The sequence below is a fragment of the Mustelus asterias genome, unplaced genomic scaffold, assembly GCF_964213995.1.
Source record: "Mustelus asterias unplaced genomic scaffold, sMusAst1.hap1.1 HAP1_SCAFFOLD_410, whole genome shotgun sequence".
Classification (NCBI taxonomy): domain Eukaryota; kingdom Metazoa; phylum Chordata; class Chondrichthyes; order Carcharhiniformes; family Triakidae; genus Mustelus; species Mustelus asterias.
The window spans coordinates 197606-216302 of record NW_027590365.1 but is presented as its reverse complement, the minus strand read 5'-3'; the positions used below and the strand labels follow the sequence as shown (position 1 = coordinate 216302).

The window sequence follows — 18697 nt, the reverse complement described above, 5'->3', positions numbered from 1 at the left end:
ACAGATAAGTTACCTGAATGGACAGAAAAATGGCAGATGGAGTATAGTGTGGGAAAGTGGGAGCTTTTCCACTTTGGCAGGAAGAGTGGAGAAGCAAAAAATTGTTTAAATATACAGAAACTGAAGAATACTGCCGTAGAGAGGAATCTGGGTGTCCTTGTACATGAATCGTGAACAAATAGGATGAAGGTACAGCAAGTAAAGAAGGCGGCAAATGGAGTGTTGGACTTTACTGCAAGGGGGTGGAGTTTGAGAAAGGGAACTTGCTGCACCTACACAGGACATTGCTGAGATAGCAGCTGGAATACTGTGTGCGGTTCTGGTCTCCCTACTTATGGAATGACATGTTTTCATTGGAATGAGTTCAGAGAAAGTTCTAAGATGAAGGTGTTGTCTTTTGAGGAAAGGGTTGTGAAGGTGTAGGGGAGAACTCTCCCATCCCACCCACCACAGGAATCGTAGCAGGCCGGGGGGTGGACCACACAAAGGTCCTTTGACCTTGGTGGGGGGGGGGGGGGGATTCTCCAGTTTTGGGGAAGTGAGGCCAAAGAATCCAACTCGTTGTCTTTTGGGGAAGGGTTGCACCTATACTCATTGGGTTTGGAAGAATGAGCAGTCAACATTCTGAAACATGTAAGATTCTCATGGACAGTTGACAGGCGAGAGGCCAAGAGGATGATTCATGAAGGAGTCTTGAACTTGATGCCACAGATCTACAAGGAAGCCAAGGGTATTATTTTAGCCCTTACAGACACCAATACTTTATCCTCAGTTTTAGTCAGGTTAGTCAGAGGTTTAGTCAGGTGTGGTGAAAGCTTCAACCAATCATCTGGCCTTTTGGAACATAATTTGCAGTCACAGGGAGATGCCATGGAAATGTGGGGATTGTGGGAAGAACATAAGAACTAGGAGCAGGAGTAGGCCATCTGGCCCCTCGAGCCTCATGGCTGATCTTTTTGTGGACTCAGCTCCACTTACACGCCCGCTCACCATAGCCCTTAATTCCTTTACTGTTCAATAATTTATCTATTCTTGCCTTAAAAACATTCAATGAGGTAGCCCCAACTGCTTCACTGGGCAGGGAATTCCACAGATTCACAACCCTTTGTTTGAAGAAGTTCCTCCTCAACTCAGTCCTAAATCTGCTTCCCCTTATTTTGAGGCTATGCCCCCAAGTTCTAGTTTCACCTGCCAGTGGAAACAACTTCCCTGCTTCTAATCTATTCCCTTCATAATCTTATATGTTTCTATAAGATCTCCCCTCATTCTTCTGAATTCCAATGAGCATAGCCCCAATTTACTCAGTCTCTCCTCATAAGCCAACCCTCTCAACTCCAGAATCAACCTCGTGAATCTCCTCTGCACCCCCTCCAGTGCCAGTATATCCTTTCTCAAGTAAGGAGACCAAAACTGTACACAGTACTCCAGGTGTGGCCTCACCAGCACCTTATACAGCTGCAACATAATCTCACTGTTTTTAAACTCCATCCCTCTCGCAATGAAGGACAAAATTCCATTTGCCTTCTTAATTACCTGTTGCACCTGCAAACCTACTCTTTGAGATTCCTGCACAAGGACACCCCTGTCCCTCTGCACAGCGTAAGAAGTCTCACAACACCAGGTTAAAGTCCAACAGGTTTATTTGGTAGCAAATACCATAAGCTTTCGGAGCACTGCTCCTTCGTCAGATGGAGTGGAAATGTGCTCTCAAACAGTGCAAACAGACAAAATCAAGTTACAGAATACTGATTAGAATGCGAATCCTCCAGCCAGCCAGGTCTTAAAGGTACAGACAACATGGGTGGAGGGAAAATTAAACACAGGTTAAAGAAATGTGTATTGTCTCCAGACAGAACAGCTAGTGAGATTCTACAAGCCCAGGAGGCAAGCTGTGGGGGTTACTGATAATGTGACATGAATCCAACATCCCGGTTTAGGCCGTCCTCATGTGTGCGGAACTTGGCTATCAGTTTCTGCTCAGCGACTGCGCTGTCGTGTGTCGTGAAGGCCGCCTTGGAGAACGCTTACCTGAAGATCCAAGGCTGAATGCCCGTGACTGCTGAAGTGCTCCCCCACGGGAAGAGAACAGTCTTGCCTGGTGATTGTCGAGCGGTGTTCATTCATCCGTTGTCGTAGCGTCTGTATGGTTTCCCCAATGTACCATGCCTCGGGACATCCTTTCCTGCAGCGTATCAGGTAGACAATGTTGGCCGAGTTGCAAGAGTAGGTACCGTGTACCTGGTAGATGGTGTTCTCACGTGAGATGATGGCATCCGTGTCAATGATCCGGCACGTCTTGCAGAGGTTTGTTTGAGGTCATTAGGTTACATTGAAGCTTCATATGTTTCATATGAAGCAATTTTTAAAAGCAGTATCTCGGCCTTTTGGCTAAGATGCAAATGAGATCAAGTCTTGGAGGAGGAATTGCTTTCCCTCCTCCAATCAGCTTGGCCTCTGCACAGTAGCACGCTGCAATTTTTTCCCATTTAAATAATAGTCAACTTTGCTGTTATTCCTACCAAAATGGATGACCTCACATTTACCAACATTGTACTCCATCTGCCAGACCCTCACCCACTCACTTAGATTATCTATATCCCTTTGCAGACTTTCAGCATCCTCTGCACACTTTGCTCTTAGTGTCATCTGCGAATTTTGACACACTACACTTGGTCCCCAACTCCAAATCATCTATGTAAATCGTAAACAATTGCGGTCCCAACACTGATCCCTGAGGCACACCACTAGTCACTGATCGCCAACCAGAAAAACACCCATTTACCCCCACTCTTTGCTTTCTGTTAGTTAACCAATCCTCTATCCATGCTAATACATTACCCGTAACACTGTGCACCTTTATCTTATGCAGCAGTCTTTGGTGCGGCACCTTGTCAAATGCCTTCTGGAAATCCAGATACACCACATCCACAGGTTCCCCATTGTCCACTGCACATGTAATGTTCTCAAAGAATTCCACCAAATTAGTCAAACTTGACCTGCCCTTCATGAACCCATGCTGTGTCTTACCCATGGGACAATTTATATCCAGATGTCTCGCTATTTTTTCCCTGATGATAGATCCAAGCATTTTCCCTCCTCCAGAAGTTAAGCTAACCAGCCTATAGTTACCTGCCTTTTGTCTACCTCCTTTTTTAAATGTTTGTGATTTTGTGAAACCTGTTTTTGTTGTCTGAGCTGACTGGAATTAGAGTCAGAGCAGGAGTATTCCAGGGGAATGATTTGGAGGTAAAGCAAAATCCAGCAGATGCTGGAGTTCTGAAAAGAACCGACCTGCTGAGTTTATCCAGCATTTTCTCTATTTATTATAATGATTTTGGGACCAGGGTTTGAATCCCACCACGTTTCAATAAAAATATTGATGAGCATGAATTAATTGTTGTAAAAACACACCTGGTTCTGTAATGCCCTTTAAGGAAGGAAATCTGCCGCCCTGATCCAGTCTAACCGACATGTGACTGGATTCACAAACAATTCAAGGGCTGACTGGGTAAACAGGGAATGTCACCATCAGAAAAACAGAGCCCCCTGGAGGGCAGAAGGGTTAGGACAGGTTATGGAGAAGGTTAAAACTGTCACCATTGAGAACAACCCAGACTTTAACGGAACAACTGGTCCCAAACACAATCTCTTGTAGTTCGTGTGGCAGGGTGTGGTGAATCAGGTTTAAAAAGAGTCAAATTATATATGTTTTCTAGTTTGGACAACCACATTTAAATCTGGGACACGGATGAGGATATGAATTGGTGTTTGGTGGTAAGATCTAAATGTGTGTATTACGCCAGGAAGCCTTAAACCCAGAGTGAGAATATTTCAGAACCAGGATTCAAAATACATGGCTGTGGATGGTGAATTCACCCTCAAATGAAAACAAAGAAACTTACAGCACAGGAACACCCCCTTTAGCCCTCCAAGCCTGCACCAACTACACTGCCAGACTGAACTGAAACCCTCTACCCTTCTGGGGACCATATCCCTCCATTCCCATCCTATTCCTGTATTTGTCAAGACGCCCCTTAAAAGTCACTATTGTATCTGCTTCCACTACCTCCCCCGGCAGCGAGTTCCAGGCACCCACCACCCTCTGGGTAAAAAATCTGCCTCGTACATCTCCTTTGAACCTTGCCCCTCGCACCTTAAACCTATGCCCCCCGAGTAATTGACTCTTCTACCCTGGGAAAAAGCTTCTATCGACTCTGCCCAAGCCCCTCACAATCTTGTAGACTTTGTCAGATCGCCCTCAACCTGCGTCGTTCCAGTGAGAACAAACCAAGTTTCTCCAACCTTTCCTCATAGCTAATGCCCTCCATGCCAGGCAACATCCTGGTAGATCTTTTCTGTACCCTCTCCACCCTCTCTAAAGCCTCCACATCTTTCTGGTAGTGTGGCAACAAGAATTGAACACTATATTCCAAGTGCGACCTAACTGAGGTTCTATAAAGCTGCAACATGACTTGCCAAAAGGCCTGCAGAAATTAAGTCTTGTGAGGAACTACTGGAAGAAATAAATCATCCTGTACATGGGAGAGGCAGAAACTGTGAGGACCATCTCCTCCAACCACAGATTCTGTCTCTCCCGATGTTGCTACATCTGCAGAGACAGAGTCTCAAACTGGAGGAACAGCTTTGCCACCTATTTTGAGAAAAGACTCAGCAGCCTATCAGTGATGTGTGGAGGAGTTGTGTCTTCCTGCTACAGAACTAGTTTCATAGCAGTGTGAGCCTCAAAAGGAATGAGCCAACCATCGGCAGAGCTTTCCCCATTCTGCTGAACAAGTCTCGATTATTTTTATATATCTCAGGAGGTGGGGTTTACAGCTCAGGAATTTGAGTAACCAGATATTGTGAACATACTTACCAATCACTTGGGTCGTCACATTAGAAATTGAGATCCATTCATCCAGGTCCATATTCTAAACTGCTTTTATTTGCAGTTGAACGTTCACAGAAAACATACAGAATCCCCGGTCAGAGCTGATCTCAGCTGGTGGAGTGAGGTTATTGATGGGTTATCAATGTAAATCCACACACAATGAAGATCAGAATCGGGAGAGATTTTTCCTGCTCCACCGTCTGAACCAGTAAACATCTGATTCAGTTACCTTGTGTCAAATAGTTAGAATTCTCATTTTGGAAAGAGAGTATGGGAGTATTTTTAAAATAAGTTAACAAAACATATCATTCATAGATTCCAATTTAAAAGATTTAATATATACACAGTCTTCAGTATTTGTGCTATCTTATTCAAAGAAGTAAACTAACAGAAACACAAAAGGTAATGTTACTACGTGACTACATCACTAATAAAGGAGTTACTGAGAATGGAAAACGATGCCCTGGAAACCAAAAAATAGCCCTTAAAAATCAAAGAGTAGCTTTCCAGAAAATCTCAATACAAGCATTGAAAATAAATACGTTGTGCCCTGCAGATGGATCTTTCAGAGAATGAATTGTAGATTTTGCCCAAAGATCAAATTAGAATTGAAGCAAAAGTTCTTAATTTTATTCTAAACAGGTTCCTGTTGAGAGTTCTTCAATTAAGGGGGAAGATCACTGGTGGTGCTTTTAAAAAGTGACATTGCAGCCCTGAAAATCAGTGACACTTCCAGAATATTAAATTCCAGCTAGTTATAGGATTTGTTAACATCAACAGAAATAAAATATTGTCAGACTGTCAATACTGAACAGCAGCAAAAACAGCAAAATCCAACCCCTGCAGTCACTGGTGAACTTGTTGATGTCTCAGGAGCCATTGTGACTGAGTGAATCCCTTCCCACACACAGAGCAGTTGAATGGCCTCTTAGTGTGAGTGCGTTGGTGAGCCAGCAGGTTGAAAGACTTTGCGAATCCCTTCCCACACACGGAGCAGGTGAATGGCCTCTCCCCTGTGTGAACTCGCTGGTGAGCAGAGAGGTTGGATGGCCGATTGAATCCCTTCCCACACACGGAGCATGTGAATGGTCTTTCTGCAGTGTGAGTGCGTCGGTGAGCAGTGAGGTTGGATGACTGCCTGAAATTCTTTCCACAGTCAGTGCAGCTGAATGGCTTCTCTTCAGTGTGAATTTTCTGGTGTCTCAGCAGGGTGGGTAAAACTGTGAATCCCTTTCCACACACAAAGCAAGTAAACGGTCTCTCCCCAGTGTGAATTCGCTGGTGTGTAATGAGGGAGGATGCCTGTCTGAAACTCCGTCCACAGTCAGGGCAGCTGAATGGTTTGTCCTCAATGTGAACTCGCTGGTGTGACAGTAAGTGGGATGACCCAGTGAATCCCTTCCCACAGTCGGAGCAGGTGAACGGCCTCTCCCCAGTATGAACTCGCTGGTGTGACAGCAGGTGGAATGACTGAGTGAATCCCTTCCCACACACGGAGCAGATGAATGGTCTCTCCCCGGTGTGAGTGCGTTGGTGCACAGTGAGTGCTGAAGAATGCCTGAACCTCTTCCCACAGGAGGTGCAGGTGAATGGCTTTTCCTCAGTGTGAATTCTCTGGTGAGACCAAAGGCCCGATGACTGAATGAATCCCTCCCCACAGACAGAACAGGTGAACGGTTTCTCACCAGTGTGACTGCGCCGATGGTTTTCCAGCAGGGAAGGGTAACTGAATCCTTTCCCACAGTCCCCACAATTCCACGGTTTCTCCATGGTGCTGGTGTCCTTCTGTTTCTCCAGGTTAAACGATCAGTTGAAGCCTCATCCACACACAGAACACGTGTACAGTTTCTCCTCGCTGTGAATGGTGTGATGTTTTTTAAGGCTGCGTAACTGGATAAAGCTCTTTCCACAGTCAATTCACTGAAACACTCTCACTCGGGTGTGCGTGTATCTTGGTGCTTTTTCAGTCGCACTGATGTTTGAAATCTTCTCCTCCAGACAGAAGACAAACATTTCTCCTTCCACATTCAAAGTCTGAGGATATTTAAGCCCGAGTGAATCGAGACTCTGTCTGATTTTGATGTGATGTTTCTTCACCTCACCTGTAAAAGGAGTTTACAAAATTAATCACTGTCAGTCCAGGATAGAAATTTTGAACAGGCAATTCTAATTCTCTGGAACATTTCTTCCTCTCTTGTTGCCCCAAATCAATAAATTCCTGTCCCACAAACTCTCCCTCCTCCCTGGGCTGAAATCCAAACCCATCTCACCATTTCTTTTCTCCACTCCCAGTTTTCTCCCTCCCTCTCCTCTGTCTGGGTTCAGTTCTGATGTGGAGATGCTGGCGTTGGACTGGGGTGAACACAGTAAGAGTTTTAACAACACCAGGTTAAAGTCCAACAGGTTTATTTGGTAGCAAACACCTAATGGTAGCTAATGGCATTTGCTACCAAATAAACCTGTTGGACTTTAACCTGGTATTGTTAAAACTCTTATTGGGTTCAGTTCTCCAGCTGCTGTCTGCAGCCTGACAATAAAACCAATGGGTCTTATTGGGGGTGCTGGGGCCTCCAGCGGGTGTTTGTGAATCCTCCCCGCCCACCTCCCAGGGTTTCCTTCCTTCCCAGAGATCAGAGTCCTCATTGATTTGAGGCCAAAGTGTAACCTCTTATTTATTGTCCCCCTCCCCCATCCTCTGATGTGAACCATCCTCCAGTGGCTGAGCCAGGATGGGGCCGTTAACCTGGGTCTGTTCCCGGGAGGGAGGGAGGGAGAAGCCCCGCAGCTGCAAACCAGGGAGCTGACAATGATTCTGAAGGGTTTGCGGATCCACAAAGTGTTTCCAAATCCTCCCAGCCACCGCCTAACGCTGACTCCGCTTCTCCGGGACAAACAAGCGCCAAGGACAGCAATGACACTGCGCATGCTCCACATCACAATGCCCGGGGACTGATTGACGGCAGCTCCGAACCAATAGTAAGAGGGGGCGGGGCTGGTGGACCGAGCGGGAGCGGCTGGTCCTCCAACCAATCGGTGTGAATGAGGGGCGGGGCTGGAGGACTGAGCCGGAGCGGCTGGTCCTCCAACCAATCAGAGTGAATGAGAGGCGGGACCTGAAGCATGCGCAGTGCGGGTGAACCAGATAAACCTGTTGGACTTTAACCTGGTGTTGTTTGACTTGTTGCTGTGTTTACCCCAGTCCAAAGCCGGCATCTCCACATCAGTGCGGGTAATGGCAGACGGCCGGTTTTAGTTTGGAAGCGAGAGCAATACGAGGTAGAGGGCGGCGTGCGGGGAATGATAAATGTGGCGGGTGGGTGGAGAGGCTTTGTAAACATGTTGTTCAAACCCAAACCCCGGAAATGAACTTCCCGGTCCCCCCCTTTGTACCAAATGGAGCGGCAGCTTGTAGTGTTAGACCCGGGCTGACTGCCGCCATTGAGGCTGCATGTGGGAGGCCGGCAGGGATTGTGATCGGAGAGTGAAGCCCTGACGTCACAATGGAATGGGTGAGGGTGTGACGTCACAATGGAATGGGTGAGGGTGTGAGGTCACAATGGAATGGGTGAGGGTTCCAGATGAGCTGAGACCGGGCTGGAGTCGGGCGATGGCACTGACATGTGGCCCGGTGGCACAGTGGTTAGTGCAGCTGCCTAACAGCGCCAGGGACCCGGGTTCAATTCCAGCCTCGGGTCACTGTCTGTGCAGAGTTTCTACATTCTCCCCGTGTCTGTGTGGGTTTCTTCCGGATGTTCCGGTTTTCCTTCCACAGTCCAAAGATGTGCCGGCGTTGGACTGGGGTAAGCACAGTAAGTAATCTCACAACACCAGGTTAAAATCCAACAGGTTTATTTGGTAGCACAAGCCACAAGCTTTCAGAGCGCTGCCCCTTCATCAGGTGAGTCGGAGTTCTGTTCACAAACAGGGCATATAAAGACACAAACTCAATTTACAAGATAATGGTTGGAATACGAGTCTTTAAACGTAATCAAGTCTTAAAGGCACAGACAATGAGAGTGGAGAGAGGGTTCAGCACAGGTTAAAGAGATGTGTATTGTGTCCAGCCAGGACAGTTAGTGAGATTTTGCAAGCCCAGGCAAGTCGTGGGGGTTACAGATAGTGTGACATGAACCCAAGATCCCGGTTGAGGCCATCCTCATGTGTGATTGACAGATCCATGCTCACTGCTTCTTGCCCTGGATGCAGAGAGCTGAAAATTTCCATGCAGGCTGCCAGACAGATAAATGTCTACATTACTGGAGTAAAAATGTGTGGAATATACAGACCGAATTCACTTCATTTCCTTCAGTTGCTGCAAGTCCCCAACTTCCCCCAGAATGAGGAAAGAAATGGAAAGGGGGAAACATTGATTTCCTCCCAGATGTTGAACAGAGGAGGGAGTTTCACTCGGAAGCTCATTGGACAACTTCCGCATTGTGACGTCACAATAGAGCCCTGCCTGAATCAGCCAATAGGAATCACTCTGCTCCGCGGTGACGTCTCTGGGTTCCAGTGCGCAGGCCCGGGCGCGCGGACCCAGGAGCCCCGCCCCCACCCATTGTTCCCCTCCCCCTACACCTCCTTGAACCAAGGTTTCCAGGCAACCGGCTGACGGCTCCGGCAAGAGCGAGAAGCCGCTCAGTGAGCTCTCCCGCCCCCCGCCCAGGACGACACATGTGCGAGGGAGAGGGGAAGCTGCGCATGTGCGGGGGAGAACCCACCCTCTGATCTTCATGCTGAGGTGTTGACCAATGGGAAGAGTTGGAGGACCGGAAGGACTCTGGTCTTCCAGCCAATCAGAGCGTGGGCTTTGTGTGAATGAAGATTGATCTTCAGACAGACTCAAACTTCCTCCTGTCTCAAACATCTGTGAGTAAAACATTTTCTCTTCAACCCCCTTTCCATTTCTTTTCTCATTCTGGGGGAAATTGGGGACTTGCAGCAACTGAAGAGAAAGGAAGTGAATCCAGGGAGGGTGCAGACTCTGGAAAGGTTGGCCCAGGTCTCTCTCTCTCTCAAACCAGAAAATGATCCATTTCTGCCCACTGTTTGCTGTTAGCCAATCTTCTATCCACGCCAATATGTTATCCCCACAGCATGAACTTTTATTTGCTGCAATAACCTTTCATGTGGCACCTCATCAAATGTCTTCTGGAAATCTGAGTACAGCACATCCACCGGTTTCCCTTTATCCAATTCCCGATGGGGAATTTTAGAAAATTGAACAAGACATCAACTATCTCACTCTGTTAAGACCCGAGAATGAAGCCCAGCAGGACCCGAGGACTCATCAGCCCACAGCTCCAACAGTTTGCTGAGCACCACTTCCCTGGGAATTGTGCTTTTTCAGAGTTCATCCCACACTTCTGTTTTCTGATTTCCAGCTGTCTCTGAGTTTTAACTGTATCCTCTATTGTAAACACCGAGGCAAAATACTTGTTCAATTCATCTCCCAGCTCCTTATTTTTCATTATCAATTCCTGGACTCACTTTCTATTAGACAGTTAAGAAATGAGGTGGAGCAAGTGACTGAAGTGTCAGTCAGGGAGCACTATTGGGAGCACCAATAGTTTCAAAATAGTTCAGGAAAAAGATAGGACAGGTCCACAGGTCAAGGCCCTAAACTGGAGCAGGGCCACTTTTGTGGGCATTAGGCAGGATCGAGCAGATATCGATTAGGTGAGTTTGTTTGAAGGGAAAGGAATGACTGGCAAATGGGAGGTTTTAAAAGTGTGATATCAAGAGTCCAGGGGCAGTATATTCCTGTTAAGATGCAGGGAAAGAATGGTAAATTTAAGGATCTCTGGCAGACAAGGGACATTGAGGCTCTGGTCAGGTAAAAGAAGGAAGCATACATTGGGTTTAGGCAATCGGGGACAAGTGAATCACTCTGACTATAAAAAGTGTAAGAAAATACTGAAGAGGGAAATCAGGAGGACAAAAAGAGGGTCTGATATGGATCTGGCAGGTAAGATTAAAGAAAATTCCAAGAGGTTCTATAGCTATATTAAGAGTAAGACGGTGGCTAGAGAGAGAATAGATCCCCTTAAAAATCAGTATGGCCATCTGTGTGTGGAGCTACAGGAGATGGGTGAGATTTTTAATGAATACTTCTCCTCTGTGTTTACTGCAGAGAGCACCATGGGGGCTAAAGAAATAAGGGAAACAAGTGGTGATGTCTTGGGCACACGCTCGTTACTTGGGAGGAGGTATCTGCAGCCTTATAAAAGCAAATTACTGCGGATGCTGGCGTCTGAAGCCAAGGGAGAAAATGCTGGAAAATCTCAGCAGGTCTGGCAGCATCTGTAAGGAGAGAAAAGAGCTGATGTTTCTTGTCGAAATGACCCTTTGTCAAAGCTCTGAAACATCAGTTCTTTTCTCTCCATCCAGGTGCTGCCAGACCTGCTGAGAATGGGGAGAGAGTGTGTGGGATGGAGATTTACAGCTTTTGGGGAATGAGAGAGGAAAGAATGTTCCATAGAAATTGTTCTGAATTTCTATCCTGTACTGACACTGATGACTTTTGGAAACTCATTTTCAGGATATTGAAAGAGGAATCACAGGCCGAAATCTCAAACGTCACGTCTAGGCGTGACAGAATCGTGTTCCTTGGGACCTCAATATCATCGGACTTTGAATCCAGAAGGAGAAATGATTGTCCAGTCTGTCGATTTGAAAAGATTTGAAATGTCAGTGTGAGTGAAAAAGCATCAACACACTGCCACACTTGAGTGAGAGTGTTCCAATGCACTGACTAAAGAGCTTTAACCAGTTACACAGTCTGAATAAATATCACACCATTCACAGCGGGTAGAGACTGTAATCTTGTCCTGTGTGTGGACGAAGTTTCAACTGATTGTCCACCCAAGAGTGAGGCAAGGAAACCTGCACCATGGAGAAACCATGGAAATGTGTGGACTGTGGGAAGGGATACAGAGCCCCATGTCTGCTGGAAGCTCATCGGCGCAGCCACACTGGGGAGAGGCTGTTCATCTGCTCTCAGTGTGAGAAGGGATTTAATCAGTTCTCCAGCTTACGGACACACCAACGAGTTCACACTGGGGAGAGACCATTCACCTGCTCTCAATGTGGGAAGGGATTCATTCAGTCATCCCACCTGCGGACACACCAGCGAGTTCACACTGGGGAGAGGCCATTCACCTGCTCTCAGTGTGGGAAGGGATTCACTCAGTTATCCAGCCTGCAGACACACCAGCGAGTTCACACTGGGGAGAGGCCGTTCACCTGCTCTCAGTGTGGGAAGGGATTCACTCGGTTACCCGACCTGCGGACACACCAGCGAGTTCACACAGGGGAGAAACCATTCACCTGCTCTCAGTGTGGGAAGGGCTTCACTCGGTCATCCACCCTGCAGACACATCAGCCAGTTCACACTGGGGAGAGGCCATTCACCTGCTCTCAGTGTGGGAAGGGTTTCAGCGTTTCATCCCGGCTGCTGAGACACCAGCGAGTTCACGAGTGATGACAGGGGTTGGATTCTGCTGTTATTGTTTCTGCTCTCAGTTGCATCCAGGATTGCATTTTGTTCATTCTCACAGTTGGTCAATGGGAAGGGTCAGAGGGTTTCTTTGTGCTGGACTGGCCGGTCTCAGCCTCCAGTGGGCTGATGCTCTTTGAACCTTTTTGTGAATACCTGGTTTCAAATGTCACAAGGATCACAGAGTGACAGGGTGTTAGGAAGTTTAGAGATATTTAGTCAGAAGAAAACAGAGGTTGGCAGTGCAAAGGTACATTTCTGAATGGAGGGCTGTGACAAGTGACGTTCCTCAGCGATCAGTGCTGGGACTTTTGCTGTTTGTAATATATATAAATGATTTGGAGGAAAATGTAACTGGTTTGATTGGTAAGTTTGTGGACGACACAAAGGTTGGTGGAATTGCGGATAGCGATGGGGACTGGCAGAGGATACAGCAGGATATAGATCAGTTGGAGACTTGGGCAGAGAGATGGCAGATGAAGTTTAATCCGGACAAATGTGAGGTAATGCATTTTGGAAGGTCTAATACAGATGGGAAATATACAGTCAATGGAGAACCCTTCAGAGTATTCATAGGCAGAGGGATCTGGGTGTACAGGTGCACAGGTTATTGAAAGTGGCAATGAGGTGGAGAAGATAATCAAGAAGGCATACGGCATGCTTGCCTTCTTCGGTCGGGGCATTGAGTTTAAAAATTGGTAAGTCATGTTGCAGCTTTATAGAACCTTAGTTAGACCGCACTTGGAATCTAGTGTTCATTTCTGGTCACCACACTACCAGAAGGAAGTGGGGGCTTTGGAGAGGGTATGGAAAATATTTACCAGGATGTTGCCTGGTAGCATTAGCTATGAGGAGAGGTTGGAGAAACTTGGTTTGTTCTCACTGGAACAACGGAGGTTGAGGGGGGCGACCTGATAGAAGTCTACAAGATTATGAGGGTCATGGACAGAGTGGATAATCAGACGCTTTTTCCCAGGGTGGAAGAGTCAATTACTAGAGGCATAGGTTTAAGGTGCGAGGGGCAAGGTTTAAAGGAGATGTACACGGCAGGTTTTTTACACAGAGCGTGGTGGGTGCCTGGAACCCGTTGCCGGGGAAGGTAGTGGAAGCAGATACGGCAGTGACTTTTAAGATGTGTCTTGACAAATATATGAATAGCATAGGAACAGAGGGATATGGTCCCCGGAAAGGTAGGGGGTTTTAGTTCAGACGGGCAGCATGGTTGCTCCAGGCTTGGAGGGCCAAAGGGCTTGTTCCTGTGCTGTAATTTTCTTTGTTCTTCATTCTGTTTGGAACATCCCAAATGCCCATCCAATTTCCTTTTTAATTGTTTATTGTCGCTACTTCCTCCACCCTCGTAGGCAGCGAGTTCCAGGTCATCACCATTCACTGCATCAGAATATTCTTCCTCACATCTCCACCGCCCCCCCCCCCCCCCCGCCCCCCACTCCCCCTCCCTTGCATCTCTGACCCAAAACAAGAAATCTGTGTCCCCCCTCGTCCTTGTCCCATCAGCTAATGGGCACAGCTTTTCTTTGTCCACCTTATCTAAACCTGTCAGAACCTTGTCCACCTCTATCAAATCTCCCCTCAACCTCCTTTGCTCCAAGGAAAACAACACCAGCCTGACATTGACAATAAAGAACAAACTAACAGAATATGTTACTGTCTGAAATCAAATGGGAATGTTTAATTTCTGTTTTAAAGATATTGTGAATATATTGTCCTGGACAATAAAGGAATTGGAATAACTCACCTTGGGTGTGGTTGAATGGAATATGTCAATCTGATATCCACCTACAGTCTAGTGAAAGTCTGGAATATGTAGCTGGAACTCCCTTCCTAACAGCACTGTGGGTGTACGTACACCTCAGGCATTGCAGCAATTCAAGAAGGCACCCTTGGGGTTGGGGTTGACCATGGCCAAGGCAGCTACATACAGCCACATATTCTGTTATAATTGAAGGACTGCAGATTGAATGTGAGGCATTGTGGGACTGGACTATCTTGACCATATTCCTGTGACTGCCCGGAAACACGTGTCTATTTTAAAGAACAAAGAACAATACAGCACAGGAACAGGCCCTTCGGCCCTCCAAGCCTGCACCGATCATGTGTTCCTAACTAGACCATCCGTTTGTATCCCTCTATTCCCAGTCTGTTCATATGGTTATCATTAAAATACGTCCCCTGCATATCTGTATTGAACCTTGCCCCCCCTTACCTTGAACTTGTGACCCCTTCTGTTTGTCGTTTCTGACCTGGGAAAAAGCTTCCAACTGTTCACCCTATCTATGCCCTTCATAATTTTATAAACTTCTATTAGGCCGCCCCTCCACCTCTGTTTTTCCAGGGAGAACAACCCTAGTTTACTCAATCTCTCCTCATAGCTAATACCCTCCATACCAGGCAACATCCTGGTTAACCTTTTCTGCACTCTCTCCAAAGCCTCCACGTCCTTCTGGTAGTGTGGCGACCAGAACTGGACGCAGTATTCCAAATGCGGCCGAACCAACGTTCTATACATCTGCACCATCAGACCCCAACTTTTATACTCTATGCCCCGTCCAATAAAAGCAAGCATGCCATATGCCTTCTTCACCACCCTTTCCACCTGTGTTGCCACCTTTAAGGTTCTGTGGACTTGCACATCCAGATCCTTCTGCGTGTCTATACTCCTGATGGTTCTGCCATTTATTGTATAGCTCCCCCCTGCATTAGATCTACCAAAATGCATCACTTCGCATTTATCTGGATTAAGTTCCATCTGCCATTTCTCCGCCCAATTTTCCAGCCTATCTATGTCCTGCTGTATTCTCTGACAATGTTCATCACAATCCACAACTCCAGCAATCATTGTGTCGTCCGCAAACTTACTAATCAGACTTGCTACATCTTCTTCCAAATCATTTATATATATCACAAACAGCAGAGGTCTCAATACAGAGCCCTGCGGAACACCACTAGTCACAGACCTCCAATCAGAAAAAGACCCCTCCGCTGCTACCCTCTGTCTTCTATGGCCAAACCAGTTCTGTACCCATCTAGCGAGCTCACCTTTGATCCCGTGAGATTTAACCTTTTGCACCAGCCTGCCATGAGGGACCTTGTCAAATGCTTTACTAAAATCCATGTAGACGACATCCACGGCCCTTCCCTCGTCAGTCATTTTTGTCACCGCCTCAAAAAACTCAACCAAATTTGTGAGGCATGACCTCCCTCGCACAAAACCATGTTGTCTATTGCTAATGAGATTATTCAGTTCTAAATGTGTACAGATCCTATCTCTAAGAATCTTCTCCAACAATTTCCCTACCACGGACGTCAAGCTCACTGGCCTATGATTACCCGGGTTATCCTTGCTACCCTTCTTAAATAACGGGACCACATTTGCTATTCTCCAATCCTCTGGGACCTCACCTGTGTCCAATGAAGAAACAAAGATTTCTGTTAGAGGCCCAGCAATTTCATCTCTTGTCTCTCTCAGTAACTGGAAGTCCCTCCCTAACAGCACTGTGGGTGTACGTACACCTCAGGCATTGCAGCAGTTCAAGAAGGCACCCTTGGGGTTGACCATGGCCAAGGCAGCTACATACAGCCACATATTGTGTTATAATTGAAGAACTGCAGATTGAATGTGAGGCATTGTGGGACTGGACTATCTTGACCATATTCCTGTGACTGCCCGGAAACTCATGTGTCTATTTTAGTTTAAAATTGAGGATTTCTGGGAATAATGTCTCAGATGGTGGCCAGATTATCAAATTCAGTTCTCTCAAATAATTCATAGACAAAGAAACAAGTATCTCCAAGAGAAAACTGTCACCTCATTCATCTCATCTCGACTTCCCTTTCACTCAAATCTTCATAAACACCCAAATGTATGGATTCCTTTAAACTGCACTTTCAGGAGTTCTCGAGAATCTTTAGAGTTAAATAAATCATTAAATATTCTCATAATATCTTTTAACAGAAACCAAACATTTCTGTTTGATTCCAGGCATTATCAACTTTGTTCTTTCCCTTAAACACCAGGTAATTTCCATTTTAAATGCTTGAAATAGCAACTCATGTCAGATATTTATCAATTCCAATATCAAAAGCAGGCTTGTTGGCTTTCTGAAAAGTAAAGTCTTTTATTCTCTGCTTTAATTCTCAAAACTGCTGCCTTCACTCGGATTGTTTGTGAGTGAAACCGTCATCACCTGTTTAAAAAAACCCCATAAACAATCCATCTGGCTCTGGCCAAGATCCCAGTGAGTTAATATGTCCAATCACAGGTTACATTAAAAAACAAAGGCTGTGTGGAGATTTATAAAAATCAGCTGTCTGCTGAAAGGGTTAACTTCTCTGTGGAACCGAGAGAGGCGGGGAGTGGGCAGAGGAAACTTGGCAATTGTGTCAATTTACATAATTTAAAAAACTTCTCTCATGTTATTTTCTTCGATTTTGTTCAAATTTCATCTCTTTTATCTCTCCTTTTTTGAACACCAATTTCAATTTTCAATATTTGCTACTTAATCAAAGTTGAAAGAAATACTTTGTGAAATGTGTTGTTAACTGAATCTCAACAATTTTAACTCAAATGTTTTGGAAAGTTGGAACTGGTTTGCTGCCAAACTGCAGCCTTATCTTTGTGTTTTGGGAGCAAATTGTCCTTCACAATTCTAACCTTGAACAAGTTAATTTCAAACCCAAATACATTCCTTTCACATTTTAGCACAGTCTGAATTTATTTCAAACAGAAACTCACGGCTGTTCAAATTAAATTAATTTTTATTCCCTTTCCAAACTAATTCTTCGAATCGATGATGCTTTCAAACAACGCCCTGCCTCAACAATTATGACTCAAATGTACGGTATTCCTTCAACTGGGCAAACCAACTTGGAGTAAGCGTTGTGGATCATGACGGTGCAAAGGTCATGGCTACCCTCACACACCTGCATTCCCTTATCACACAGGAGAGGCAGAGGAGAGGGGGGAGTGCTTTCAGTGATTCTTTTTTTTGGAGAAAACAACTACATCTGCTCGCTGGTGACTGATTTGTGTCTCAGGTTGTTTGATGTTAGCTAAACACAGGGAGTGTTCTGTCTCAGGGAGGTGTCACTTTGTGGCTGAGTTAACTTTCTCAAAGTCCCCATGGCATTTTCTCACTCTTCACTTGATCTGATATTTTCTGACTGTAAATCAATATCTTGTTCCAGGGTTTGGCCGAACAGCAGTAGATTTTTCTGAGCTCCACTCACCCTATCATCTGCCCCCTGTTCCCAATGTAACTGATTGTCCAGGTCAGACGTGCTCTCCTGCCAGCAATCAGCTCCATTCTGCAGCTTATCCACCAGTTCCCTCAACTCTTTATATTTTGTACTCAGCTGGGAGGCAACAGGTTTCCAATGTAACTGGAAATTAATTTATTCTGGACTTTTTCCAACTCACTATTTCCTTTCTGAATCTCTTTAGAAAACCTATCAAGGACCCGCTCGTAATCTCCGTCACATTCTTCTCCACCTCCCAGTGGATCAGTTGCTCCTGATGCCCTTGGCTCCGTTGTCAAACTGTCAGTCACATTGTAGCAGATGCCAAAGCCATTGTTGTATTTGTTTTTTTGAGGCAGCAGTGCGAACCACTGTGCCACTGGATGGAATGCTGGCACAGTGGAGAGAAACATAGAAACTAGAAGCAGGAGTAGGCCATTCGGCCCTTTGAGCCTGCTCCACCATTCATCTTGGTCATGGCTGATCATCGAATTCAATATCCTCATTCCCCAATTCCTTCCATATCCCTTGATCCCTTTAGTCCCAAGAGCTATATTTCATATCTTCTTGAAATCAGATAATGTTTTGGCCTCAACTATAGGGTGGCATGGTGGCACAGTGGTCAGCGCAGCTGCCTCACAGTGCCAGGGACCCGGGCTTAATTCCAGCCTTGGGTGAGTGTCCATGTGGACTTTCCATGTTCTCCCCATGTTTGCGTGGGTTTCCTCCGGGTGCTCCGGTTTCCTCCAACAGACCAAAGATGTGCGGGTTAGGTGGATTTGCAATGCTAATTTCCCTCTTAGTGTCCCAAGATGTGCAGATTAGATAGGTTAGCCATGGTAAATGTGTAAGTTACAGGGAGAGAGGGCCTGGGTAAGGTGCTCTGTTAGAGACTCGGTGCAGACTTGATGGGCCGAATGGTCCCTTCTGCACTGGAGGGATTCTATGATTCAATGAACACAGGAATGGTCAGAATTATTTCACATGTCCCAAATTTTAAATAACCATTACAATTAAAACTCTCTCATTCTCACATGTGTGAGTTTGAATCC

The 18697-nt window shown here is 46.0% G+C and overlaps 1 protein-coding gene across 1 annotated transcript in view; it reads left to right on the top strand.

Annotated features, from left to right (window-relative positions):
• LOC144486602 (uncharacterized) overlaps window positions 1–18697 on the top strand; it is a gene marked incomplete at its 5' end in the record, with an annotated part of 70233 nt that overhangs the window by 1931 nt on the left and 49605 nt on the right. The window contains 1 exon segment of the mRNA XM_078204650.1: window positions 12045–12128. Within this exon segment, the coding sequence (XP_078060776.1) occupies window positions 12045–12128 (84 nt within the window).